Source organism: Penicillium roqueforti (assembly GCF_015533775.1).
Source record: "Penicillium roqueforti strain LCP96 04111 chromosome Unknown scaffold_11, whole genome shotgun sequence".
Taxonomy (NCBI): domain Eukaryota; kingdom Fungi; phylum Ascomycota; class Eurotiomycetes; order Eurotiales; family Aspergillaceae; genus Penicillium; species Penicillium roqueforti.
In genome coordinates, this window is record NW_024067575.1 from 604456 (window position 1) to 631116 (window position 26661).

Sequence of the window (26661 nt, forward strand, 5' to 3'; positions counted from 1 at the left end):
AGTCTTCAAAGAACAAAAATACAAGAAATGCTCACAGAATGCAATCCCATTCTTATCATAAAACCACCAGCCGGCCTGTCAGGTGCAGGAATCGAAGATCAAGGTCGACACACATGAAGATAGGTGGAAAGTCTCACACCCTTCAACAGACGACACAGAATAGCTCCTCCTCGAGAATGAACTTGCCCTCCTTGTATTTCTCGCTGCTCTCGTATGCCTTGTCGTACTTCCAGCCTACCGTTTCCTTGCACTGTCTGCAGGCGATGTCGCGCACGAGATGTCGACCTGTCGTCATGTTGCGCTCTACAGGTTCGCCTTGTGTGACGTTGACGACTTTATTGAAGAGGTATGCTTTTCCGTGCTGGCCTCGAAAGTTCTAGGGAGTCGAAAGGCATGGGTTAGTAACAGGTTATTCATAGTAGGGAAGTGTATAGGATTCGAGGAATTCTCATACCCGACTCATAATATCATTGAAATCTGCAAGATGAGTCTTGCATCCCTTACATCCAAAGATTTTATTGGCAGTCAAGTAGACGTTGTATGAGAGACCCATGGCTGTAGTTATGCGGTTATTGCCGGACAGGCGTGGGATGCGTTTCTGTAGGGATCGGAGATCGGAGTCGAGGGCCTGAGAGGTGAGTTCGAAGCAGCAGAGAACACTTGAATATAGAGGAAGTCCGTTTATTGAAAAGGGGTGGCGTGATTGCCTGCTTTCTTCGAATGTATGCAGTAGTTGGCCCCGCCCTGACTTCGACTTGGAAGGACCTATGCTGCAGTCCTGCTGTTGACCTCCTTAATGAATCTTTCGAGCGTTTATGTTCTGGCAAATGTAGGGTTTCTCGATATATGATAGAAGTATCCCTGGCCCTTGCAGACGGGCTATGGAAGGAGGAGGATGTGTCGTCGGACTTCACAGCCTTGGAGCTGACGTGTAGACGATAAGCCGATAAGCGGATCGGGATGAGATTCGGGATTCACGGAGACAAGTAGGGCAGCGGATCAAAGGCTTTTCAGAAAGATCAGCTGGCTCAGGGTGTACAGAAGTTTTAAAGGTCAAGTGAGAGTTGAGCCTGACCTCGGAGGTTAAAGTCACTCTGCCTAAAGGCCCCGCACTGGTTCTGGATCGTCGTTGGTCTGTTCCTTTGTGACTTTTGTACTTCACTTGAGATATTTAGATCCCATTACAGGGAATATACAAGTCCACTAGTTATAGGCAAATTGTTTTTGGGGTAATCATCAATTCAGAATCCCTGTACATAAGGCGCCGGTAACATGCGCTCCCCAAGTATGCTCAAACCAAATTACATATCTGAATCAGCTGCATTCTATTTTTTTTACAGAAAGCCCTTTCACATCTCTCTGCTTCACTCGTAGTCCTTGACGTAGCGGCCAGGCAGTTCAACGTCCCACATAGGTCGCTCTACCACTGCGACTTCCAAAGTTCCACTCGGTCTCTGGTCGTCGGAATCGTCATCCGACAAGGTGTTGAGAGGTACGATGCCGAGGATATCACGGTACTTATAGGTGTGCCACCACCGACGTGCAGGCTGAGCTGAGGCACCATTGGCCTCTACCAGCTGCTTCTTGGTCTCGCCAGTGTGCTTCTGTGATCCCTTTTGTGGAGTTCCGGTTTCGATCGCAGTCCCATCTCCACGTCTTAAACTGGCGAGGGTTGTCTCATTGGTGGCTGCAAAGGTCTCGTCGTACTCGTAGGCCTCATCATCTTCGCCTGGCACGCGGGGACGTTCCTTGTCCAGGGTGATCCATTCTCCCTGCGATTCATCGCTGCCGACGATCTTGCGGACCTTGGTGCCAAAGTGGACATCCATCTGTGTCTGAGGAATACGATCACCGGCACCGGTGTTGTGTTTCCTCCGCTCTTCCTCGTCATCGTCGAGGGCTTCGCGCTTGCGCTTCGACGCCTTGACAAGCTGACCTGCGGTCTTGCCCTCTTCGGTCTTAGCAGCCTCGTCGGGGGAGGGGAAGTCTTGGAGCAGATCAAACATCCACAGCCATGATGCTCCATAGAGCCAGAGGCGCTCACGGCCCTCAAAGAGATCCCACATGCAGCCCATAGCTCGGTCCTTAACGCCTCGGAACTCTGCGGGGAGGTATGCCTTGGGATTGCGTCTAGACCAGTCGGACAATTTGCCATCCCGAGCATCAAATTCGATGAGCTGGTGCTCACTTGTGAGGACCATCAGCCGATCTTCGCCAGACTGATGCGTGCCATTGGCGAGAAGCTTTTGTGTGGGGGCGGACTTAGGACGGAAGGACAACAAAGTTATGCTGGAATTCATGCGAGGGATTGGTGATTCAGTGGCAGCGGTAGTCCAGCGCTCGCCCTCAATCACAACGTCGTCGTCGTCTTCATCATCAGATGAATCATCGTCCGACTCCGAAGCCCCGCTACGTTTGACGGTACCGTTCGTGGGTGCGGTCGCTGTGCCTAGTACCCAGGTATCGACACAACCAGAGATATCACCACTCGCCAGAACCTTGCTGTCGTCTGAAAACACCACAGATCGTATCGTTCTCTCGTAATCGCCCAATGTTCCGTGGGATGCCTTTTCGTGTCGTACATGACGTGCAGCTCTCTTGAGCTTTGCGAACTGTGGCATCACCTGGGGCTTCTCATTAGATGCGGAGGTTTGCTGGATCCGTGCCATGTAGATGTCGCTGTTGGGGCGAACGATTGAAAGCCATCGGCCGTCGGGGGAAATGGTCACAAGGCGAGCACCTTCATCGGAAAGTACCTTGGGTACATCGATCTTCTGGATGCGCAGAGCACCCTTCTCGTCGCCCTTTCTCCGACGGAGGGAAAACAGTTTAACCTCGGCAATGGTTGCAACAGCGAGCGTCTTGCCATCCGAGGACAGCATCGCCGAGGAGATGTTTTCCTCGCCCTGTATCAGAACCTTACCAACGAGCCTATGCCGTTGACCATCAATGTTCTCATGCAAGGACGTAGGGCCTCGAGACACACGCCACAAGCTCACTTCTCTATCCCAGAAACTCATAATCAAACGAGCTGACGGCGCGGAGGTGAGCTGAGGAATTTGCGGGAGACTCGAAAGCTTGCGGTGGTGTTCCTTTCCGAATTCACGAAGAGGGAGAATGATTGGTGTTGCATCGGGACCTTTAAACGAAACAAGTTAGCATTGCTTGAATCTCTCAAATTCATAGTGGACCAAGGTCAACATACCTCCAGACACAGCGATACTGATATCCTTTGTTTCATAGACAGCAAATGCCTTGACGTCATGGGTGTGGTAGCGACGGTGCATAATCTCAGCCCAGCGACCTTTCTTATCGCCCTTCTCGCCCTCCTTCTTGCGGTAGACGACCGTTCGCTGGTCGGCACCGCCACTGACAACAGTGTCTCCATTGGCACTCACTGCGATATCAAGCGTATCGGCAAGATGGCCCTGTATCCGTTGGAAGAGAGAATAGTTCTTTGCATCCCAGAACCGAATTTCACCAGCCGAGTCACCGGACACGATCGTGCCATCCGGCAGACATTTGACCGACCAAACCAACAATTCCTTCGGGCCACCCGTGGGGCCTTTGCCCAGGGAGATTGTCCGCAGCATCTTACCCGTGCGAATGTCAAAGAGACGGATAGAACTATCAGCATAACCCGCGACAATGGTATTGCGGTTTTGGAAGGTAACGCTCAGGACGCGCGCTCTTTTTGTTGAAGGACGCATCAGGCGCAAGAACTTGAGGTCGTTATCGGCAGTAGACAAGATGACAATTGACCCATCCGCACATCCTGCGGCGAGGTGCTGACCCGTGTACTCGCCCTCGGCGGGAGAAACCACCTTCCCGTCTTTGCCCTTAGTCGCCTGCCAGCGAGGCTGCGCAGCAAGACACCAAATCTCTCCGTAGTTTCCACTTGAGTGGCGCAGCGGGCGGCCATTCTCAAGATCCCACTCGGTGACGGCCGTGGAATATCCAATGCTAAACAGACGCAGCTTTCCTGGTAGTTTGGTGCCATCAGGCCCATCCTCCTGGGGATCCAGTGTCCACGCAAGTCCTTCAATGCTTCTATCCTTGCCTCCACGCATCACGGTCTCCTGGAACCAGGCGCCGCGCATCGGATTCCATATTTCAATATCACCGTTCGCACGACCGATCGCGAGTCGGAGGGTGGGTACGCCACGTCCAGCTAGATCTGCTGACGGGGGGTGCGAGAATGCAAGTGCATTGATCGCCTGTGGGTTGTAAGAAACGAAACGGCAGCGGTGGATATCCATGATTGAAGTTGTGGGCTTCGAAGCCAGAGAGCTCGTTTCGGATAGTTTTGAACGGGGTGCAAATCAGAATGGAGGTGCTGAAGATCAATTCAGGAATAATTCAGCTCAGGCTGTAAAACCAGCCTCTAGACAGTCATCTCTTAAACACAAATAGGTGGTTATAGCGTGGTGCCAAAGCTTTCCTTGCGACTGTTGCGCTGCCGCTTTTTTTTTCTGTAGATAATTTTTAGCGGCCGGAATATCTTGACTAGTTGGGTAGGTTTTCCCGAGATCACGTGTAAGTAAGTCATCGAGATATAGTGCCTTGGGAATCGGGCCAGTATCTGGAGGCATGATGAGAAGAACAAACAATAACGATGATAATCTCTGTAGTGAAAACTTGTTCCATCGATTAGATGTGCTCTTAGTGGACTTTATTTCCAATTGAAATACAGGTGTTTCCTGAGGTGGGTTAGTACCTAGATACAGGTCAGGACATAGATCCCATCGAAATATGTATAAATTTTGTACAAGAGATAGGATTGACACAAGTGTGATCGAGTAATTCAGGTCGTATGTAGTCAACAGCCACTATATATCTAATGTGCCTTGCTTGTCCAGCAAACAGTCTTGGTAATATTGTATTTGTGCAACACCACGAACGTTGTAGGATATCTTCGAACTCCCTATTGCAACTCCCCATCATAGATAGAGACGAGTGAACTGCAACGACCAACCGATAAGAAGCGGTCAAATACTGAACCCTCTATGCACATATTGACCAGGGAGCAATTGCCGATAAGCAACTTGACTTCGCGTCGTAGTCTAGCTCAGAAGTGTGCAGCGGAAGCATTGGATACCCGAGCAAGTTTCGGCCAGTGCAAACTAAGAACCCGAGCTGTAGCCCAGTTCTAAACTTCAGCGGGGCCGCATGAAGTGTATTGTGCTATCGAGGCCACTGTATATGGAGATTACCATGCCAGATGTAAGGGAGCCAGAGGGGGGATCTGCCCTGAAAATGCAGGCTCAGCTGAACATGTCGCGAGTAGACGAAGTTCGCCACGCGCGCCGCAGTCTGCAACCAATAGTAACATGCAATAGCAAATGGGTGCGACAGGTTCCTATGACCTACTTCGGCAGAGGGCAGGGAGACCATCGACGGGCTGCCACGTCAGAAGCAGCCATCATTTAGCTTGACATAGTCTGTTGTGGCTGATGAGAAAGTAACCTGTTATGCGTGCTCATGTATCGGGCTCCTGAGACACTTGCAGATAAACTCTCTGATAGGTCGCGACGGTACTTGGCTCTGCAGTGTGCAACCCACATATAATCGCAATGGGAACATATGACTGGATGGGCATGGACGAGCTAAAGAACAGGGGAGGCTGAGATGAATTGGCACGTCTTCATTGGACGATCTCGAATCAAAGTGCGGATAAGGCGACCTGTGTATGACATCTGCTGCGGGGGCCCTCATGGCGCAGCTCGAATCGTTTGTAAGCCTTATGCAACCTCGAGTGTGTGTGGTATTTTCCGTGTCATCATGAAACATTTCCGAGGAAATAGTCTTGATTGTGCGAGTTGCGTCGCGGGATTCCACTTCGTTACAGCAACAGCTGCGGGGACGGCCCAGGATATTGGAGACCCCTGTCAGCATGGGCTCGGACCCAATTCGGGCGCATGGATTCGATAGTTCACTTGATATCCGGGAAATACAACACACACTTGTCATGTCATTTCATTGATTTGGATGATCACGTTCATGTTGTCCTCGGTGCTTTGTTCTGTTTTATCCCCGGTGCTTGTGGTTGGCTTGGAAGGAATTGCCAACCGGGGTCATCGAACTCAATTAAATTGTCCCTATGCTTGTGCTTGATTGTCTCTATTTTCAGAGGCCGGTGCGGTGCAAGCTAGGTTTACACATGTACAGTATCCAGCTGAGATGGACCACGATCTTTGACTCCGGTCCCAGTGGAACTCTTCGGCAGTCCCGATACGTGATGTATGGTGTACATAGGCGACATGGATGATATTATTTGTCAAGCCGGTAGCCCCTAATTGCGCAGCCTCGTGGAATCGCGTGCTGCGGGGATGATGAGGTCAGATCATAGGCTTAGTGAACTCACATATTATAGTTCACGATTAGCTCCAATTTGGCATCCATCGCACCTTCCCCATTGGACCCTTTCCTGGTAAGACCGAGGGTATCTAGGCCAGTGTCAGATTTGCCTCGGATAACAAAGATACCGGATCGGCAATATAAACACGACCTTGGAATCAGTGATGATGCACACGAGAGTTTGCTGGGATTCGCGCCAAGATGAAACCAAATTGCCTTTAGTAGAGGGTGACCGAGCGGCCAACCCCATGTCTGTTCTAGGCCCACTGTAGAAGGGAATCAACTATTCCCTTTTTTGGACACATATCACAAAGACATGCGTTGATGGAAAGGCAATTTGTATGTTATACATCTTCCTGCAAACCTTGGTCGATTGCAATAAAGCGAACCGCAATACAGAAAGCAAGAAGTGCGGGACGTGAGCCGGGCAATGATGGCATAGACTAAACTATGCCGGGTGCCACTCAGACACATGGCGCACAAGTGTAATCGTAATCTTATGCAAGATGCTATTTATGAGTGTTCGTTAGGGTTGGGTTCAAAGTTCGGTCGCATTCAGTTACGTACCGTGCAAAGCCCGTAGGCAACAAATCCTGTACAAATCAATTTATCCCCTTTCGGACAGGTTTCGAGGTACATTTGTATTTTGTACGTACAGTAACCGGTACATTGAAATTGTAAAGCTTCAGTGGACCTTTTCTTTCCTTACACTACGGGTATTCTCCACTCGGTTTTATGCCCTAAGCCGCGTCAGGTTTAGCGACGTAATGAACAGCCTTGCAGCTCCGATTACCTTTGCTGTCTCAGCCTGTCTGGAATGGAGGAGTCTTGAAAAACCGGATCGAATAGTACATAGGTCAATTGATCCAATTTGGGGAACTCGGAGGTATCCTACAGTCCCTATCTATGAAGAGGGCCACATAAGATATGCAGTGGCGATTTCAAATTGAATTGAAAGAAAGCTAAAGAAAAGGGGCGGGGAATAGGGGAGTGAAAAAAACAGCCTAACCATGGGTTGAGCCTCCGCTGCCCCAGTCAAGCTGTGTATGTTGAACCATACCTAAAAGGGTAATCTTGTCTCGAATCCCCGATCCGCGTTAGTAATTAGCATCGTCCTTCAGGGCTTATTCGGGGTGGAGCTTTGCAAGGATTCTGTATGCTGGACAATTATTCACCGTCTTGAAAATGCCAGCACTGAAAAAGTGAGGATTATACATGCGAATGACGACATGTATCCTGCGGAGATGATTTCGGAAATTAGGGGTACGTAAATCCGAGGCACTACAACATACTTTATACATTTCAGGGTTTCCGAGTATTCCATATGAGCTGCACCATGTCAACCACCTAGAAACTTCTCCAACCTAAGGAATAAGAAAGAAGAAAAGAAGAAAGAAAAACCCGTGTAGTGGAGCTGTTTCCACTAAACACAGAAAAACCTTTGTGGCATTTGTATAACTCCCCGCAGAGGGGCCACGAAACGTCAATTTTTCACCGGTCAAGAATGCAGCCTTTTGGCCTAATACGCATGGGAAAAAATGAGGTTCGGGGATGTATTTGGATATCTAGCAGTTCAATTCCAATGGATAATCTAAGCAGTATAGGACTATGTACGTTAAATTCTAAGTTTATTCAATGATTAGCTATTATTAAATCCCCCCGTCGCTGTACCCGTTGCTCTACACGTGAGAAACATATCCGAGAATAGAGCCACAATCCCAACCTCTTTGTGCGTACTCCGTACGGTATCCGTGCTATCCGATAACAGCCAATTCCGCCACCTGTGTTTTTGCACATCTAGGCAGACGGTGGAGCGGAAAACTATCAAACATGGCGGGGCGGAAGAGAACGGTGAGTTTGTACAGATGTACTCTAGGGCTCCATACCACGTACTTTGAGACCATATTGCAATGTTCAATGGACGGTGAACAGGACGCAAAGAGCGGTAAGGATTCCGTTCTTTCCCAATAGTACCATGGTTGATATATTCCGGCACGGGCCCTGGAATAACCGCTGTTGAACGTGGAGTTCTGGTTACGTCCATGGGTTCTGTGTCCGAGGCATTGGCCATGGTTCCATGGTTTAGCAGGCGTGTGATGCCGGAGCGCGTTAATTTCTCAGGTTAGGGTGGAACGATTGCGAGGCGAAGAAAAAAGATCGGATTCCACTCTTACGTTTTGCCGGGTTCGTTGGTAGATTTTTCTGTGGGCTGTATTATACTAGACTACTGCAAGTCTCGGAAATTGGTCTCTAGATACCCTGTACGGACCTCGGGAGTATGGAATGTATCGATATGGGATATCAAGTATGAATCAGATCGCGCTTGTATTGTGTGTATAGACTGCTTGTAATATCCACTTGGAAATGAATACCCTATATATCAGTTACCAGTGATGATATTTGATGCAGAACATGCAACTGGTACATGATTTGATGAGATACCTAATATCCAGTCCACACCGCCCTCGAACAAACGAGTAACATCTGCCAAAGAACATTGATCTACATTGGAAACAGATTTCCAGATGGCTTGACGTCTGGGAAGGATCTTCCCCTTACAGAATGAAATATCCACTGCGCGGACTGCAAGTGAAATAAGCAACGTGGAGGGAAATCGAAGGGTTATATTACTGTCTCTTGATTTGCAGAGTCATGAGCAAGGGAAACCACCATCATGTTCGGCGCCCATCCGGGTGAGATCTTGCAGTAAACCACTCGATGGCAGGTTATTTAAATTTCTCTCATTTATAGACAAGTGACGCCTCCTTGAAGACTTGACTTGCATGGGTGTTTGCCAGCGAGGTTTTACCAACCACCTCACAAACAAGGATCAGGTACCCCTTGAATCCAATCAAGCACTTCTAACAAGTAATTCTCTATTCAAAGAACCACGTCGAGTAAAATGCCCAAGACTAAAATAAATGGGAGGTTCAGACTCATACCCAAAAATAGATAAAATTGCAACTTATCCGCCACGGGAAGCTAAAGAGTCCGGGGCCAATAGAATTCCCAGTCCAGGTCCAGACTCAAATTATGCCCATCGCCATATGCGCGCGCTTTAGACTTGCTCTCATCCTCTAGAGGACTTCCTACGGTCGGTACTTGAAACATGGGGCGAGACACGAGTCAGGGGACGAAAATGGCAAGCTGACATACCGCAAGGCTCTTCTTCCCTTTTCAGGAGGTACAGTAGCGTGCCGGCTGGGCGCATCGGAAGCATCGGCCAGGTCGTACCTAGTTTCCAAGCCATCCGGGCAAGCTTTGTGGACACGAAGTAACTCGTATCTCTTACTGATTTGATCCTGAGACTGTGCGCGGCTGCAGTGGGATATGCCCCATTGCGACCACGTATTTGCTGCATGGGAGCCCCCTTTTCCCTTAGACCGCTTTACAAAAGGGCGTGTTTAGTCCAATTGTTTCTACAAGTTTGCCTTGCTGCGAGGATTTAGGAGGCTATACGGAGTACGGGTATCAGGTTTGTGTTCAGGTGGTACACCCAATAATGTCCTTTGATATTATTACCATCTACCGGGTAGTACAGGTCATCCCCGCCATTTGGGGCGAACTACTCAAGCAACAGAAGTATATAATTAGGTATATAATGCTATCCACTGGCATGGATCATATATGCAGATCAAGTGGAATCCCGGAGTACCTTAGCCTAAAATGAGAGTGTTTGGATATGGGTGTCTTTGATTGACGCAACATACGGGCCAGACTCACCGAGGCAAGTATGAAGGCTAGGCGTGTTCCTCTGCAGCTGACAGGTTATCAAGGATGAAGAGGTACTCTGTTCAATTATCTAGAGTACATATTATTCCAATCAAAGCCTTGGCGATTCATTTAACTGCTGCTATGGCGCGACAACAAAAGTCCCTGGCATGCTATGAGATGGGAGTTTATAACACGAACCTAAATTTGTAGAAGGGTGTTTGTGATCTGCTTCTGCATATCAGCCATGTCTATCATTCAGTTCTCTTATTTGACAGTCCCTTGCCTTACGACGTTGTACAGTCCCGACTCTCGACAGCACCCTTCAATGGCCATCGCTTATCTTTTCCCCCTTCGTTTCCCTGTTAGTTTGCACGAGGTGGAAATACCCCGTCGATAGCCCATTGCTTCGGCAACTGTTTTCCAGTTTGAATGAAAAGGCGCTAACCAATGATTCAACCCGCATTCCTTGAAGTTGAGCAAGTGAAACGTATGGATCCACTACCCCGTGCTAGATGTAAAGCCTTATGCGCTGTCGTATATCAAGCTGCATTTACTCCGTGCTCCGGAATAGTATAGACCGATCGTATCCAGTCACTTGGTGTGTACGCATCCTGTGCATGTCATTGAGAAACGGCCGAGTCGCATGATGATCGATATTTCTGATATGCAATTGAGTGGCTGAGCTTAATCCCTGGACCTTACAGAGGGTTCTCATTCAAATTGTGCATTGTAAGGGGATGAAGTAAGGGGAGATAAGTAAAAAGCTCCGAGTCGCAATTGTGTACTTTAGTACCAGGGATTGATTCGCAGATCGACATGGGGAATATACGCGTCCAGTAAAAAGTGACATTCTCAAGACTAAACCAGTCAATCTTGATGAGACGTCTATGAACCTTATCTCGGGTCGAGAAGTTGGGGACGAATCAAGTGCATCTCCAGTGGTGTCACAGGCGGCAGACGTTGTAGGGATGAAGGTGTAAAGTGATACTGTATACGAGAAAGTAAATTACATGCGCAGTGTCTAAAACAGTTAGTGAACTATATACATAGTGACAGTCAGATTAATTTAACCAATTCCAGCAAGAAAAAGAAATGGAAACGTGGAGGCCCAAATTACGGGCGAGATCCTGCTTTTGCGACCGAAAACCGAAGCTTGGAAATATCCCCACATGGACGGCGCAGGATAGTCAGATTCATGCAAGACAAAGGAGGCTCGGGTTATCAATTCAGGAAAGCCCAAGCTGAGGTACGCGAATGGGGAAAAGCCCAAATGAAGTCAACAGGGCAATCCCAGGCTTCTGGACCAGTCAACGCCCAGGCGCAGGAGACCCTAGAACGCGCGACCGTATCGGAGGCCTCGTACGGAGTTAGAGGGAGAGCCACACCAGCCCATTGCAGCACTAGTAACCAAGGTGCTGGATGACGAGCCAACAATGGTTGAGGATTGGCCTTAATACTTGTCGATCAGGAGCTTTTTTGGGGCCGGAACTCGCGGTTGTCTTGGCTCCATTTATACTTTTTCTTTATTTGTCTGATCAGAAATAGGGAAACGCGGTGGTTGAATTTCGGAGAATTGGAGATTGTACTATGATCAAAGGCGATTTACGGGGAAATGGTAGGCTTTGAAATGGGTGAAAGGTTGAAGGTTCAGTTGAGAGTTGAAATGTCGAAATGTCGGAGATCAGAAGTCCTTCAAATTACTAGTCTAGGAAAATGACTGGGTCGCGGCATACGGTTGAAAACGCAATATTCGAGTTTCAAAGTTATAGCATATGCAACCTCGTAGATACATCGCATTTGAGGTTGCTTGTAGGTATGAATACTGTCGAGTAATTTCTGTTTACTATTTTGCTATTTTGCTATTTTACTGTAGCTACTTCAACACTTGCATACTGTACCTGTGCCTGTTCCACGTTTGAAACCTCCGACCTTTTAAAATAACACATATGTAACTGCCGGTTTCAAGCAAGTAGGTTTCAACTCCTGTCCTTGCAGAGACGAAGCCCTAGCCATCAAAATTACCGGTCCCCTGGCATACATGCTGGGTACCAGAGGTACAATCGGTAAGATTCTGGAAATCATACGGTTACCGTACGCAACCTTCAGCCTCCACTCTCTGTCTCGTGGATTACCATACAACCAGCTCTCTCCGTGTGTATCTCCGTGTCTTCTCAGCTTCTTAACCTCTTCCTTTTCCTTCTTTCTCTTCCCACCACCCGCCTGGAGAGAGAAAGTCAAAATCCTCCTCCTTGTACCTCTCTCCTTCTCTTCTTCATACCCTTTTCTCTTCCCCCTTTTCCTCCTTGCCAATCTTGCGGAGACCACGAGTCTGGTCTACTGGCTGAGTTACGGTTCGACATTCCAGTCGATCTCCTCCAGCCCGCTGCACTAGCACTCAAGTCAAGTCGATTTGACCTTCGCACTTGACCCTCCAATTCGACGTTTGTTAACTCAAACGGCGATCCTTCGTTCTTGTCCGCCCGGTGCCCTCCCTGATCCTCGGACTTTTTGGACCCTCCTGTTCCAGCTCCTGCCGGTTAGACGAGCGACAGTGTAGGAAAAACACATTCAGGTTGACTTTTGGTTGATACAAATTGGTTTTGGGTATCAGACAGACATTGACGTTCAAAACTTGGGTAAGAAATCCTGTTTTTTTCTTGGTACTTTGAGGTGTGCATGGTTGTCAAGATCGGAACGCCCCGATGGATAGACGAGCAACGGATACTCGAATTTTCTCAACATGAGCCATGAGATTCAATAAATTTCCACACGAAAAAAAAAAAAACCTTCCAATGAGTGCATGAAAAATCGACCCACCAACATAATCATGGTATGGCCTCAGGGCCATGTTCAATCCAGCAGCCCCAACCTCATTTACCTCCAATTTTGCATTTCCCACCCGAGACAACACACCGAGAGCCAGATATGGAGGGGTTGCTCTTTATTGAGCGGTAAAGATTGCTGTCCATGCAGACGGGAGATCATGCCCTCAGATACAACTGAGGAATGCATATCTTAATGCTTGACATGCAATCTCAGGGTCCAACCAGCGCTTGTGGCTGCTTCTATATCTCCCGGCGTGGGAAGTTTAAGGGGTCGATGAAAATCCCGTACTCTTACTGGACATACCGCATGTTGGGGCGCCGATCAGGCTGCGGCACCACATACCTCATTGCACTTAATTGTTGATTGGCGTCAATCGTTGATTGCCATTGCTCTTTGGAGCCTTGACTATCACGATGGAACTATTAATGAATATGACTGACATTGTTGCCTGATCTAGAATTTGTTCATCTTCATATTTGATATAAATCCACTTGTCTCTCTTGACGTGGACTTCATCCTTCACCACTTCCATCTCAGAAACTATATCAGTCTCTTCACTGAGCCTTGTTCATTCAACTCGTTAATCTGTGAAGTGTGAGTTCTAACCATTCCTTTGCCAAGACATCCCCCTGATGATTATGACCCCCTTCATAGGGTTGTTCTCCTACTCCACATTCCACATCACTAGCCTAGGGGTGAAGACGTTGACTCGTACTCCATCTCTTCGTTGGTATCCAACAGAATCCTAATTCACCGGATCATTCCTGCCTAGATGCCAGTCTTGCCGTCACGGTAAGGGTTGCATTGTGCCCTCTACCCGAAGGCTCTTTTCTGGGTTAGTATTTCTCAGAAGGATGACCCTTTTCGTCTCCTGAATGGATATTAGCATACATCTCTGCACTCTGCCTTCTTGTGCTTTTCCTTTCCACACTCTCTTACTTTTGTCACCTTGACGTTACAATCTTTTAATCGATTTCTTACATTGGCCTCCGCTAATCTTAATTTCCTTCAGCCTTCCCTTCGAAGACATCCTCCTCGGACCTCCCGGCCAACCTTTCCCAGTTCGAACTATTGTTTCAGCTGGTCCATTCATTAATCGTTACAACATCTCCGTCATTCATTCCAATACACTAATACACGACTGTCACTCTCTTAATTCCGTCGTTGCCTGATAGACCCGTTCTTCAGGCTTCCTTTCGTTGAAACTCGCCAATACAAAGCTCATACGTCAACTTGTGCTTCATACTTCGGTTGATCCAAGTACTTCCGCAATCATGGATTACCATCGCAACTACCGTCCTTGTCCCACGTTCTTCGTGGAAGAAGAGTACGGCATGGAAAGTCGCATTCGGCAAGAACGGCAAGCGAAACAGGAGCATGCCAAGCAGATGGCTCGTGAGCGTCAATACGTCATGGCGGATGAGCTATCTAATCTCACAAGCGAGCAGCTTCGGGACGATGTCCTGAGTCACATGTTGGAAATGGATGTGAGTGACCAGACCCTTGGTTTCTCTCCAAGGCTATACGTTGTTAACCTAGTCTCCGCCATAGAACCAAACCCTGCCCGACGTCGAGTCCATTGACATCCAAACCGAGATCCAGTGGTTTATGCGACCGTACCTTCTTGACTTCTTGATCGAGGCCCACACTGCGTTCCAGCTCCTCCCATCCACCTTGTTCTTGGCAATCAATCTTTTAGACCGATACTGCTCCAAGCGTGTGGTCTACAAGCGTCACTACCAGTTGGTCGGCTGTGCAGCTCTACTCATCGCGGCCAAGTACAATGACAAGAAGGATCGCGTCCCCACTATCAAGGAGTTGAAGTCGATGTGCTGCTCTCTTTACGACGACGATATGTTCACCCAGATGGAATGGCATGTCCTCCAAACTCTTGGCTGGTCCATTGGACACCCAACTGTGGATGCTTTCTTGCAGCACGCCGTCTTGGATGATGCTTACGACCCCGAGGTGGAACACATGGCTCTGTACATCCTGGAGATTGCCTTGTTCCACCGGGACTTTGTCGCCAAGCTATCGTCTGAGCTTGCCCGTGCCGCTCTTGCATTGTCACGTTGCATTCTTAACCGGCCTCAGCCCCGTCATACCCATTGGTCATCGCAGTATGACTCGATGACTCTCGTTGCCTTGTCTCAACAGTTGCACCAGCCCTCCACCGTGGTCGCCCGCAAGTACGCTTCCGCTCACTACTCTCGGGTCTCCAAGGTCATGGAACACTTCCTCAACCGCCAGGCTTCGTTGGCAACCTACGCCCGTTGCACCCCTCCGGTCGAGACTCCTATCGAGTCCAAGCCGTACAATGGGGAGATTGGTCTTGCCACCCCTCAGAAGTCCCAGCAGTTGACAGCTATTCCTCACGGTTACCTCACTCCTCCCATCACCCCGGACAACGAGGCGCTTGTGCATGCCCATGCACAAATGGCGAATCACGATATGAGCCGCGGAATGGCCACTGGTCACCATGGCTGTTCCCCTTCCCCCGCACCATCCGCTGAGATGCAATACATGAACAGTGAAGCATACCAGCAACAGCAGGAGGCTATGTACATGGCGCAGCAAGCAGCACTCCAACAGTTCCCTCTGGCACCTACCCATATGGGAATGTGCCAGACATATCAGGGTGGGATGTAAACGAAACGACGGAACGACCAGCAAACCAAATGAAATTTGGCCGTTGCACATATTTCCAGCATTTCATTTCATTTCTCTCATCTTCATAGAATGCCTCCAAGGAGCGTCCGATTGCGCATTGATCTACCTCGATATTCCATCTTAATACTCAATGCGCCATACCAGCTGTTCACCTGTGCTATATCCCCCGAACTCGACTATGTCCACTTTCGTCCTTTACGCTTTGCATTCGGCTCTGGTTCTGCGGAACCAGAGTCGAGACCAGCCCTTCACTTCCTGTTCCAAAAATTGCATACCCATTTGCTCCCATACCCATTAGTTTTGGGTCATCCGTTGCACTTGACTTACCATCTAGCATTGCGAGCGCGAGCCATGTTGATTTATTTGTTTTTCAAGAATACAGTTTGATGTTTTTCACTCCCCTCGTCATATTAACTTCTCTTCTCTGTCAAGGAATACCATGCACACCTTGACCCTTTGTATTTCTGCGCGCCAATTGGTGCTGCGTTTTTGATATCCCCATTCCCCCTGCGCTCCACAATCCTTAGCAGCTTGACTGCCTTCCCAATTGCGCCCCCAACACCCAATCCCCGCCCCTCAAAACCCCCCCTCAAACCCGTTTTTAATGTGCCTCGTTTCTCATGGAGGTCACAAAAAAAAGCAAAAAAAGTGTGAAAACCCGGAAAAAATTATATGTCTTCTGGGGAGGAAGGGTGTCCGAGTCCATATTTGGAATCAACGGATGCCTTTTCTTTTCCCTCGCTCTCCCCTTCCTTTGTATCTAGCCTTTGACACATGCCCTGAACGCCTGTCCGTCATCCATCACGGGAGGCGGCAGGCCAGGTGCCTTTTTCTTTCATTTCTTATGTGAATTTGAGAATGGGGTGTCGGTATACCGCTCGGCGCTGAAATATATCCCATTTTCAGTGAACTTTTGGATGCTTTAAATTGTAGTCTTTATTTGTTCTTGTAGGGTACTCCGTATTGTGCTCTCCTTTGGGATTTTCTGCGAGCTACTGCATGGTAGCCATATTTCTACTCCGTACCTATGTCAACGGCATGTCACTCTCTGCGCTGCTCTTGTCTGAAATTCAGTCCCATATCCATTGCCTTTCACAATAAAAGTATATCCTGCCAGTGGCATATACCCAGATACTTTCCACCAATAGCTCTAGTGTCTCAAAATGTATATCCAGCCACTCGGACAAGGTCTCATATATATATTTTACTGTCATCGAAGCCCTGTATATATTATATTGACCACTTTTTTTTTTACAACGAAGACTATAAATATCTGAAAGTCTATTAGACATTGTTAAAATAAGATTGAAAATTGATGCTTTATTCCAAAAGCGCTCGGGTCTAGGAATAATATTCAAGTCGTTCGGTGTTAGCCGGAGATAAGGAAGCGGCTGTTGGTGAAGCTGGTTGAACCCTACCACATTCCACCTACAATCATCCACCGCAATTATGGAGGAGCTCAGTAATAGAATGTACGGTTTGTGGAGCTGAGGACATGCCATCTATCGCACCACCTACTCTCCCGAATTCGATGCTTCATTTCTAGGCGCTGTTAGACACACCGAGGCCTGCATCAAACGGCAATTTCTGAGACAGTACTCCGTATGCCCAGTCACATATAGGAAATGCTAGCGCACTTTGCACCAAACACCGGTCTACCATCGTAGAAGATCCGCAATTTGACAGGGCGTCTATCGATACGACTCGTGCTCATTTTCAGGCATCGGGCGGACGTGACAATTCGAACTAATTTCGAATGGATGAAATGTTGGACACATGCTATGGGATCTTTGGATGATAATGGAAGGTGGTTATTTGATAGCATCGACTTTCTATTCGAGGGGGTGGGTGTATTGCGGATGAATCAATGCCACATATTAAATATCGCATAGGTCGTCAGAAGACGAGACCTACATGCGTGTGACTGCATATGATAGATCACATGGACAAAGGAAAGCAATGGAAGTGCATCGTTCCTACCTGATTTAAAGAAACTCCCAGGGAAGGTTCGTTTCCTCGAGCCCCATTGTATTCCCATCGCTCTTTCCCTCTTCCAGTAGAATTGAAGAAGAGTCGGATAACTGTATATACAACCCTGGAGGCACGGCCAACACGAGGCATTTAACCAGGGCAGCCGTGTTAATTGCTAAACTTGACGCCAGACCGACGACGGCGGCCTAATACGATGTCAAAGCGGCCGTTTCTGGCCAGCGTTCACCGTGTTTACGGTATGGAGTACTCCGTGAAAGAAGCACAAATAAAGGGAAGATCTAGATAATAAGACAGTCAAATTCCTCTTAAGAATACAATTTCGCTCATTCGCAATAAATCCAAGTCCAGCAGATCCAGTAATACCCACGCTATGCATCGCAAGAAACAAAAGAAACAAATAGAAGGGTGTCAACCCAATTAGCCCTCACAGCATGACCATGCAGCTAGCTGCTTGGTGGCAGCGCCGAGAGGAAAACACGTGTTCAACAGTAACCAGTAGAGTTGGAAGGGTAGAATGTAGAAAGTAGAAGGGGGAAGGGGAGTAGAGAGTAGAGGAATGAAGGAAGACGAACTCCAGAATAATGATACAAGGGGAAGAGTGGAGACGCGAAAAATCCGGGGAGAGGCAAATGGACAAGTCAAAAAAGGGAAGAAACGGCACCAAAGCCCTGAGAATCCGAGGAATCCGAAAAGTAGAAGCAGCCCGATCTGGTCAGGGGCGAAAGAGAAAGCGTCAAGCGGTGACGAGAGGCAGCGAAAAAAGGGGGTTTTGGCGTCCAATGATCTCCGCGAACCATCTTGGTCGATCACCGCCTCACTTTTCTTCCTTTTTTCCTGGGCTTTTTCGTCTCTTCTTCTAGTCTGGACCCCTTTTTCGCCTTTGTAACGCGCGTGTAAAATGGTGGTATTCGCGTCTCGCTCTCCAGCCGAACGCCCCGTATGTAGATGTAGCAATTGAGATGCATAGGGACGTAGGCAATTCGAACTGTAAAGGACAACTACTTCCAGCGTTGTTTGTCCCAGTCAGATGGCCGCGTCTCATCGTAGATTCGGCCGCCCTTGTTGTGAACGATCACCGGAGGTTTGCGGACGGGATTGGTTGCTGGGGTCTGCATTAGCTCGGGCTGAATCTGGAGATCGGGACAGGGATGTGATGCACTTGACATACTCCGGACTTCGGTGGCCACCACCTGATCATTGTTGCTGCCTCTGCTGGCTAGTGTTGAATTGGAGTCGTTCACTTTGTGTGGCATTGTGGAGGAATGGTAGGAATGGTTTGTATGTAGTTTGAGGGTGGAGGAGGTAAAGATGAAGGCGTATGGCGAGGAAGAGGGATATTAGGGTATTAAAAGAGGTAGAGGTACTCCGTAGAGAGCAAAGAGAGAGAGTAAAAAGGTAAAAAGATCAAGAGATGAACGAATATGTATAGAACGCGTCGAGCGTGAGGCACAGTGTTGAACTGAGATTATAAGGACAATAATTAAGATATAGACAAAAGGTATAGATAAAAGGTATAAAGGAAGACAAAAATATAAGAGAAGACAATAGTGATGTTGTTGATATGCTGTAGTTTGGTTGATAATGAAGTGATAGTTCGAGGGCGACGACTTCTTTTTGTATAGCAAGCCATTCCACATTGAGCTTCGCCCCGATCTACACTCTGGGGAACATACGTCGAGCAGCTCACTAGTCCCAAAAGAGGACAAGAGCTAGGAATGGATCATCTCCCCCTGACGTATTTGGTGCCTGGTAATGGCTGCCACGATCGAAGCATTGATTGGCCTAGAGGGTCGATCGAAAGTAGGGCAGCCAGTGATGAAGGAGAGAAGTTGCTAGGGCTTTGTGCCGGTACTATTTCCAATAATGATGAGTCAGCCATTCTTCGTCCTATTTACAGAATCGGACTGGTCGTGTAACTAAAATAGCAAATAACTAACCAAATAATAATAAATCGTTACGTTGAGGGGATTCCTCGCTTCCCACACCGCTAGGATGCGTCAATGGCGGCTGTACAGAGTGCGTGTATATAGTATCATACTATGTTGTACGACATGCTACTGGCTAACTATTGATTCTTTCACCGTAATTGGAACTCCACTATGGTCCAGAATCTTACGTCTCGATCATTGTGTATGCAAATCGACACTCTGTTCCTTGTCCATAATCCTCAGCCTGGCTAATCTGTATTAGGCTCCATCGGAAGATCTGCCCGCCCCAGTTCATACAGGGGTCATCCCATGGGGAAAATAATAATTATGAAACTTAGGTACATATACATCTCCCTATAGAGCAATGCATAAACAGGTCATGGTCTCGTTGGTAGTGCACGGATGTGCGTCATTCCATCTAGACCGAGATTCTGGCCCTGGAGTCAACCCTTTCCTGGTCAATCACTTTCCAAGCTAAGTATACCCCGGGAGGGCTTCCCTAGCAACGCCTGAACCGGCAATGGGCTTGCGAAGCGTGTGGATTGCCTGACCCCTTCTGCCCTTCTGACCTGGTCCCGTGGACAAACATAACCCATCCCCGTCAGGATTCTAGAACCAGCCTCCCCTGAAATCGTAAATCGTGTCAGCTCGCCTGTCCACCGCCCTCGCGCTTCATCCGGTCTTGCCACCCGTTCATGCTCCGCCGAATTCCCAACGTCCGTCGCGGTGCTTGTTGGATCATTGACATCGTCGTGCTGTGAAACGTCGACACCGGCTGGAACCCGGTGGAGCTCTCGGGTTTCACCTCGTCTGCCCCGGCTGTTCCGCCTGCGGATGTACTATTGCCGTTCTGTTCCTGCGTCTTCGACATCCTGGCAGCTTTCAGGGTTGTTGGTTTGGATGGAGTTGCCAGCCACGTGTAACCATTCGGGTCCGTGGGCTCCAGGGTCGGCCTTGTTGGAATAAGTGGTCGTGGCTGAACACGGTGAGAGGAGAGGGTAGATGGGACAATGCTTCTTGCTCCTGAGCGTTGGTTCTGCGATGGTGGCTGTGGATAGCGAGGCAGAACTGGTTCTCTCTTCTGGGAGGATCCTGGGCCTGCAAAAAAGTTGGATATGCTTGCCTGTGTGAGTCCGTCTTTACGGCTTGCGCTGCTGAGCGGTTTCGGTCTGTTTGTCCCAGCTGCATCTGCATCTGCATCAGCCTTTGAGGCTGACTCCGCGGGGGGTTCGGGGTTGGCCGCTATGTAATCCCGGGCAGACGTAAAACCCGATAGACCAGTTGGAGGAATCGTAAACCCTGTCGAGTTGTTCATGGTATACCCGGTCGATGAGATGTAGGTGGTCGATTTTGGACCCTGGTTCATGTCTGCCCGCCGACGCTTTGGATTGGGCTCGCCAGACGCGTCGTGAGAGGTAGATGTGCCATCGAATTTGCTGCGGTCCTCCTCGCCCTCGGGTGTCCATCGGTCGTCCAGCGTCGATGGAAGAAACTCGAGCCCCTTGTAAATGTCGTCTAAAGATGGCCGCGGGCGACGCAGAATATCGGCAATTGCATACACCACCTTCTCATGGAGAGACGGCCCCGTTGACCGGAAGCGCGATTTGGTCAATTTGGGAGGAAGGAATGGCGTCAAAGTGGTGGCACCAGCTTCTCCTTCTCCTAACCGCGGTTGTCGAATAGGAACACTCAGGTATAACAGGGCCTGCGCTCTTGTCATCGCGACATACAGCAATCGTCTCTCTTCTTCTATTACCTCAGCACGCGAGTGAGGAATGCTCCCGTTGTACACTGCAGGAACAAATACGACTGGCCACTCCAGGCCCTTAGCAGCGTGGATAGTTGAAATCGTGACTTTCTCTTGCGGTTGGTTTCCCTCTTTGGCTTCTTCTTTGGTTGTAATCTCCGTAGCCAAGGCGACATTCGCCAGGAACCGAGTGAGAGCCTCCTCGCCAGGATGTGCCTGCTGTTGTTGCACACCTTCGATTTCAGGGAGATCCATTTCTTTATCAACCTCCTCCTCGAATGCTGCGACTTCACTGGCTTGATGCATCAATTCTTTAACATTCGCCCAGCGACTGTCTTCGTCTAGGGGATATGCTCTGATGAGATATTCTTGGAATGAGAGGCGTTCGGCAATGAACTCAATCAGAACACGTGGAGCGGATGCATCCTCGCACTCTTGCAACTTCTGTCTAGAGGCTTCAATCAAATTGATTAGAACGCAGAGTCCCTGCTCTGCAGCTTTTTGTAGTTTCTTCTCAGTCGAACGACGCCCTTGGATGACATCCTTGATGAAGTCCCATAGAGGAATTTTGGCCTTCTCCGCACCGCTAGTCAATTGCTTGATTGTCTCATCGCCAATTCTTCGTGGCGGAACATTCACAATATTCATCAACGCGTCCGAATGTCCCGTATGGCTCACCACCCTCATATAATTGAGAAGAATCTTGACTTCAGTTCGGTCAAAGAATTTTCTGCCTCCAACCATCTTGTACGGTATACCCGCCCTTCCAAAAGCTGTTTCGATTTGTGTAGACAGCGAAGCCGACCGAAGCAGGACAGCAAAGTCAGACATGCGCAGTAGACCGCCGGTCATCGCTGCACATCGCTTGATCTCAAGTACCATCCACTGCGCCTCTGCGTTGGGATTTGGGAGTCTTCTTAGCACGGGCAAGGTTCCGAAGGAGTGCGTAGCTAGCAATGCCTTTGCAGGCCGGCTCGTATCCTGCTCAATCACTTCTTGGGCTGCATTCAAGATAGAACCTGCAGAGCGGTAATTGTCTTCCAACAGTACAACCGTCGTGTTTGAATATCGGTGCTGCATCCGCTTGAGATTCTGGATCTCCGCAGAACGAAACCCGTAGATGCTTTGATCCGGATCTCCGACGATGGTGATCCGTCGGTTCTTAGATGCGAAGAGGTTCATCAGTTCATATTGTATGATGTTGGTGTCCTGGAACTCATCCACCAAGACGGCCTGCACATTTGAGACACATTCTGGGTGGTCTCGGAGCAGATCCCCACACCGCAGAAGGAGGTCATCATAATCCAAGAGATTGGAGGCGGCCAGCGCTGATTCGTAGTCACGATAGATATCAACAAGCTCCAACTCCTCTGCTTTGGCTCTGTCAGCCAGGGCATCAGGACTGAGTCCATGTGCTTTATGTCGAGAAATTCGGCCTTGCGCCGCCTTGACTTCAATGCTAGACTTCAGTCGTTTAATGGTTCTCTGTAGTGACAATTAGAGAATAGAAACAAATTGATATAATTTAAAAGTACTACTCATACTCTGATAATTGCGCGGGTATCATCCGAATCCGCAATGCCAAACCCCTTCCGCAGGCCGATCAAGTATCCGTACTTGACCAAGTAGCGGCGACAGATGGAATGAAAGGTGCCGAGAATCAAGCGCGATTCGAGTTTTTCTCCAATGAGTTTTGCGAGCCGCTCCCGCATCTCACGGCTGGCCTTGATGGTGAATGTGCAGCATATAACATCTTGCGGTTGGTATCCGTGGTGCGAGAGGAGGTACGCGACGCGTGCGGTCAATGTTTTTGTCTTACCCGAGCCCGGCGGTGCGAGCACTTGCAGGATTGAGCCAGATGAAGTGACGGCTTCCCGCTGGGCATGATTCAAGCCGTCTAAAATCGGATCCATGACATGTGGGGTGTTTGCCAATCCTCGGGTGTTTGTGAGGGGGAGACGCGAGAAAACGCGACGTCATGTGACACTTCCACTCTACATTGAGGACACTGTTTGAAGAATTAATGGATTGGTACGGAGTACTTGCTAACTACCTGTCTTCGATTGTGAAAATTTGATAATTCAGATACGAGCCCTAGAGATGGTATTGAGGGGATAGTTGTGAGACGGCAAGCCCCAAAGACGTCTGTAGAGTGGATGGATTGCGGTTAGAATAGAGGGAGCTTATGTCCAACCTTGTGGCATCCTACCTATAGCTATGCCTACTTTTCACTTGCGTAGTCTTCTGGTATATGCTGATGGTATTCTTGCAGCAAAAGCGTAGGCGCTGCTCTTGAGTCTCAAAATTCGTACTTTTTTTCACTATATAAGAAGAGTAATCAACATGAGTTTTTAGCGACACTTCCAAATGTTAAGCTTCATGCTAATGGGAATATTTATTGATACATGAATAAGGCTTTCATTTTACCACCCCTTTAGTTCAGCCTGACAGCCCCTCTACCTAACTCCACTATGAAATTACCGAGATTGGCAGGTGAGGCTTCAAATCACTCGTTCGGCATATAAACGAGTCCAAGTGCCACTAAGAACAGCACGAGATACGCAAATTCACCAGATTGACACATAGGATGATACCTTAACGTCAGCCATCTGGTCATTATGTAACTAATAATACATTTCACATTGGCATTTGACCAAGGCGGAAAAGTCTAACCAAGTGGAATTGGTACTTTTGTACTTTTGTACAAAGACTGAGATAGTTATATTCCTGTACCTCGGATGTATCATCGCATGACTCGTTCACAAAGCCCCTTCCCATCTTCTGTTGGCGATATTTTGATTCAGCCTTCAGGAGTGGGCCCGATGTCTCCCGCCGTGCCGGATCCCGACCTGCCTATCTGATACAAGCGCTCCAGCAACGCGGGACATGCCTGACCATTTCAAGGATGCACGGCCCATTATTATGTGGCGAAGTTCGGGAGTGCGCTGCCGTCATTGTTTCCAGAAGGCCAAGTATTCCGTAGGGAAGAGAGGGTCTCGGGATGGGTGATAGTAGTAGACGCGGCCATTAGTCCATAAAAGGCAGGTCCGATAAAGTGTTGTGCTGGGCTTCGCTTCCATTTTCGTTTTAGTGTTTACCCTTCGCTTATCACTTGAGCATAATTCTTATTTGCCTAGGCCCTAGGGGTCTATATTCATCTTATGCATGACTCTAGTTAACCTTCTTACTATGGATGTATTTCTCGATCAAGTCCACCGAACCTGCCGATTGCAGAACCTTATCTCCCTCTAAGATAGTTCCAAAAATAAAACTCCGATACGTCTTTCCTATGTGACTCCAATGTTTCTGGTGTGTTACCGGCGAGGCGTGGACAATATTAGAAGATCAAGCGATGTTACGTCATGTCCGTCGACAAGGTTAGAGAAACCAAGCTGTAGAGGATACCAGGTACGTAGGCAAGTCGTCTGATTTCAATTTCAATCTGTGCCCCCCTGAGATCCGAGATGAAATGAATCGGATACTCACTTAGACGGAGGAATTGCTACTTATAAGCTAGTGCCGGACAAACACTCGGAATATTGGAATAGCACGCAAAGCTTAGCATCCAGAGTGTCTAACAGCAGACATGACAGACAATATAAATCGATGCACGGGCCAATTTGGCTATCCACACATGTCCGGACCCCACTGGTTTAATATTTTGGGACCGTCACGACAGAGTACACGACGCCTAAGAAGCAGTACCCACATCCTGGTGGATTCGTATCAAGGGTTATCCCGGGATCAAGCGGAATATTCCCCTTTAGGTGGACCTCGTTACAGTCTGTAGGACATCACTTTGTTCAATGAGGATTCCAGAATCAAGCCCTTCGAGTTAAGAGGCCCAGGATAGAAAAGGCACTGTGCCAATGCAACGGCACATACGGATGGAATAGCTATTTCTCGATCAAAAGAAGACTCCGTATTCGGAATATAATGCTCGCTTGAGTAACGCTTGTCTGAATCATGCAAATACATCACCCCAATCACACCAGTATATGCCCAACCGAAATGAAATCACAAATATTCTCAGGAGGGTATCACGTCAACATATGCCTTGAGACTAATCAAGGATTTCGAAAAAGAACGACAATAAAATCAAGAGAAGATACCCAAGGGCAGGGTCATGGCCACCTCAAAGTTGGGCACGTTAACCACTTCAGCAATATGCAAGTCACCAGCAACACTAGCAATGATGTATGCCTCGCTGCGAGTGAGACCCTTAGTCTGCACCAACCATTGTATAAGACTCCGAGTAGCACTTCTGGTAGCCTCGTATAGGTCAGGAGCAATACCGAGAGCACCATAGGTTCCAAGGTCGGGAAGAGGGTTCGGTATTTGGGCACGAGGGGGAGTCTGGAACTGGGGAGCAGTCATCCAGGGTTGGTTCTTGAGGAGTTCGAAGCGGAGGGTAGCGCGGATCGGGGTTTCGATGGCGGTGCCGCAGACCTCGCCGTGGCCCTGTGCAGCGTGACCGTCACCGCAGCTGAAGAGGGCGCCGGCGGTTTGGACGGGGAGGAAGACGGTAGAGCCGACGCTGAGCTCTCGGCAGTCCATGTTTCCGCCGGCGTTTGTGGGCGGCACGGTCGAGAGTTCTTCGTCGTTGGCCGGGGCGAGACCCATGCAACCGAGGAAAGGACGCAGGGGGATCCGCATGTGTTTGAATTGGGCGAAGCCTGCTTCGCGGTTCAGCTCCCAGATCTTGATCTCTGGCTCTGGGAATTCGTCTGCCAGCAGACCGAAGCCCGGGATGATGGCGGACCAGCCCCAGTCAGCAACCTCAAGGTCTAGGACTTCCACCTTGAGGACATCGCCGGGTTGGGCGTCGTTCATATAGATCGGGCCGAAGACAGGATTGGCCAGGCCGAGATCCAACGTCTTGATGGCTGAGGCCTCGGATGATGTGTTGAGTTGGCCATTGCTACTGTCGATGGCATCGAAAGAGACAGTCTCACCGGAGGAGATGGTGAACTTGGGGACGTTTCGACGGGACCACTTGAGGTGGCCACATTCTCTTCCCACATGGAAGTTGCTCCATTCTTTGGGTGCCATGTCGGATGTTTGAGGGTTGCTGTCAGGATCAAAGAGATCCAATATATGGAAAGATAGTCCTGAACGCAACAGAAATGGAAAAATCTGACTTGAATGGGAAGAAGGAAAACCCGTGGGATAGACGGGCGATTTGTATGTAACGAGCTCGGGAGATCCTCTTCAGGAATGACCGTTCTGGAAGGTGGCTACAGCCGGATCTTATGCTTCTTTTTGCCAGCTCCACCCCGAGACTGAGTCGCCTGCCTAAAGTGGTTTGACAGGTTTCCAACAGACCGGTCCTGCCCCCCCATGTCGGAGCCTCTGCTTTCAACGGTAGCTCCATTGGTGTACGAAGGATCCCGAGGTCTGGTTGGATAAAACAGGGACCGACAGTAA

General features: G+C 48.8%; 6 protein-coding genes across 6 annotated transcripts; 2 read left to right on the plus strand and 4 right to left on the minus strand.

The window, feature by feature from the left end:
• Nucleotides 1–142: 142 nt before the first annotated feature.
• On the minus strand, nt 143–553 carry LCP9604111_5113 (putative Yippee zinc-binding protein Moh1; the record flags this gene model as incomplete). Its single annotated transcript, XM_039072888.1, has 2 exons — nt 143–376; nt 455–553. 2 exons carry the CDS (start codon nt 551–553, stop codon nt 143–145), a joined length of 333 nt encoding a protein of 110 aa, XP_038929084.1.
• An 811-nt stretch (nt 554–1364) lies between these two features.
• Nucleotides 1365–4259, minus strand: ura7 (small subunit rRNA maturation protein UTP4; the record flags this gene model as incomplete). Its single annotated transcript, XM_039072889.1, has 2 exons — nt 1365–3139; nt 3206–4259. The coding sequence occupies 2 exons, from the start codon at nt 4257–4259 to the stop codon at nt 1365–1367; spliced, it is 2829 nt and encodes a 942-aa protein (XP_038929085.1).
• Nucleotides 4260–12996: 8737 nt separating this feature from the next.
• On the plus strand, nt 12997–14031 carry LCP9604111_5115 (uncharacterized protein; the record flags this gene model as incomplete). The annotated part of the gene is made up of 6 exons (XM_039072890.1): nt 12997–13022; nt 13111–13150; nt 13355–13491; nt 13552–13555; nt 13639–13732; nt 13910–14031. The coding sequence occupies 6 exons, from the start codon at nt 12997–12999 to the stop codon at nt 14029–14031; spliced, it is 423 nt and encodes a 140-aa protein (XP_038929086.1).
• Nucleotides 14032–14171: 140 nt separating this feature from the next.
• Nucleotides 14172–15546, plus strand: LCP9604111_5116 (uncharacterized protein; the record flags this gene model as incomplete). The annotated part of the gene is made up of 2 exons (XM_039072891.1): nt 14172–14384; nt 14449–15546. 2 exons carry the CDS (start codon nt 14172–14174, stop codon nt 15544–15546), a joined length of 1311 nt encoding a protein of 436 aa, XP_038929087.1.
• Nucleotides 15547–20130: 4584 nt separating this feature from the next.
• Nucleotides 20131–23147, minus strand: LCP9604111_5117 (ATP-dependent helicase; the record flags this gene model as incomplete). The annotated part of the gene is made up of 2 exons (XM_039072892.1): nt 20131–22719; nt 22779–23147. 2 exons carry the CDS (start codon nt 23145–23147, stop codon nt 20131–20133), a joined length of 2958 nt encoding a protein of 985 aa, XP_038929088.1.
• Nucleotides 23148–25332: 2185 nt separating this feature from the next.
• On the minus strand, nt 25333–26286 carry LCP9604111_5118 (acetamidase/formamidase family protein; the record flags this gene model as incomplete). The annotated part of the gene is made up of 1 exon (XM_039072893.1): nt 25333–26286. The coding sequence occupies one exon, from the start codon at nt 26284–26286 to the stop codon at nt 25333–25335; it is 954 nt and encodes a 317-aa protein (XP_038929089.1).
• Nucleotides 26287–26661: the final 375 nt, after the last annotated feature.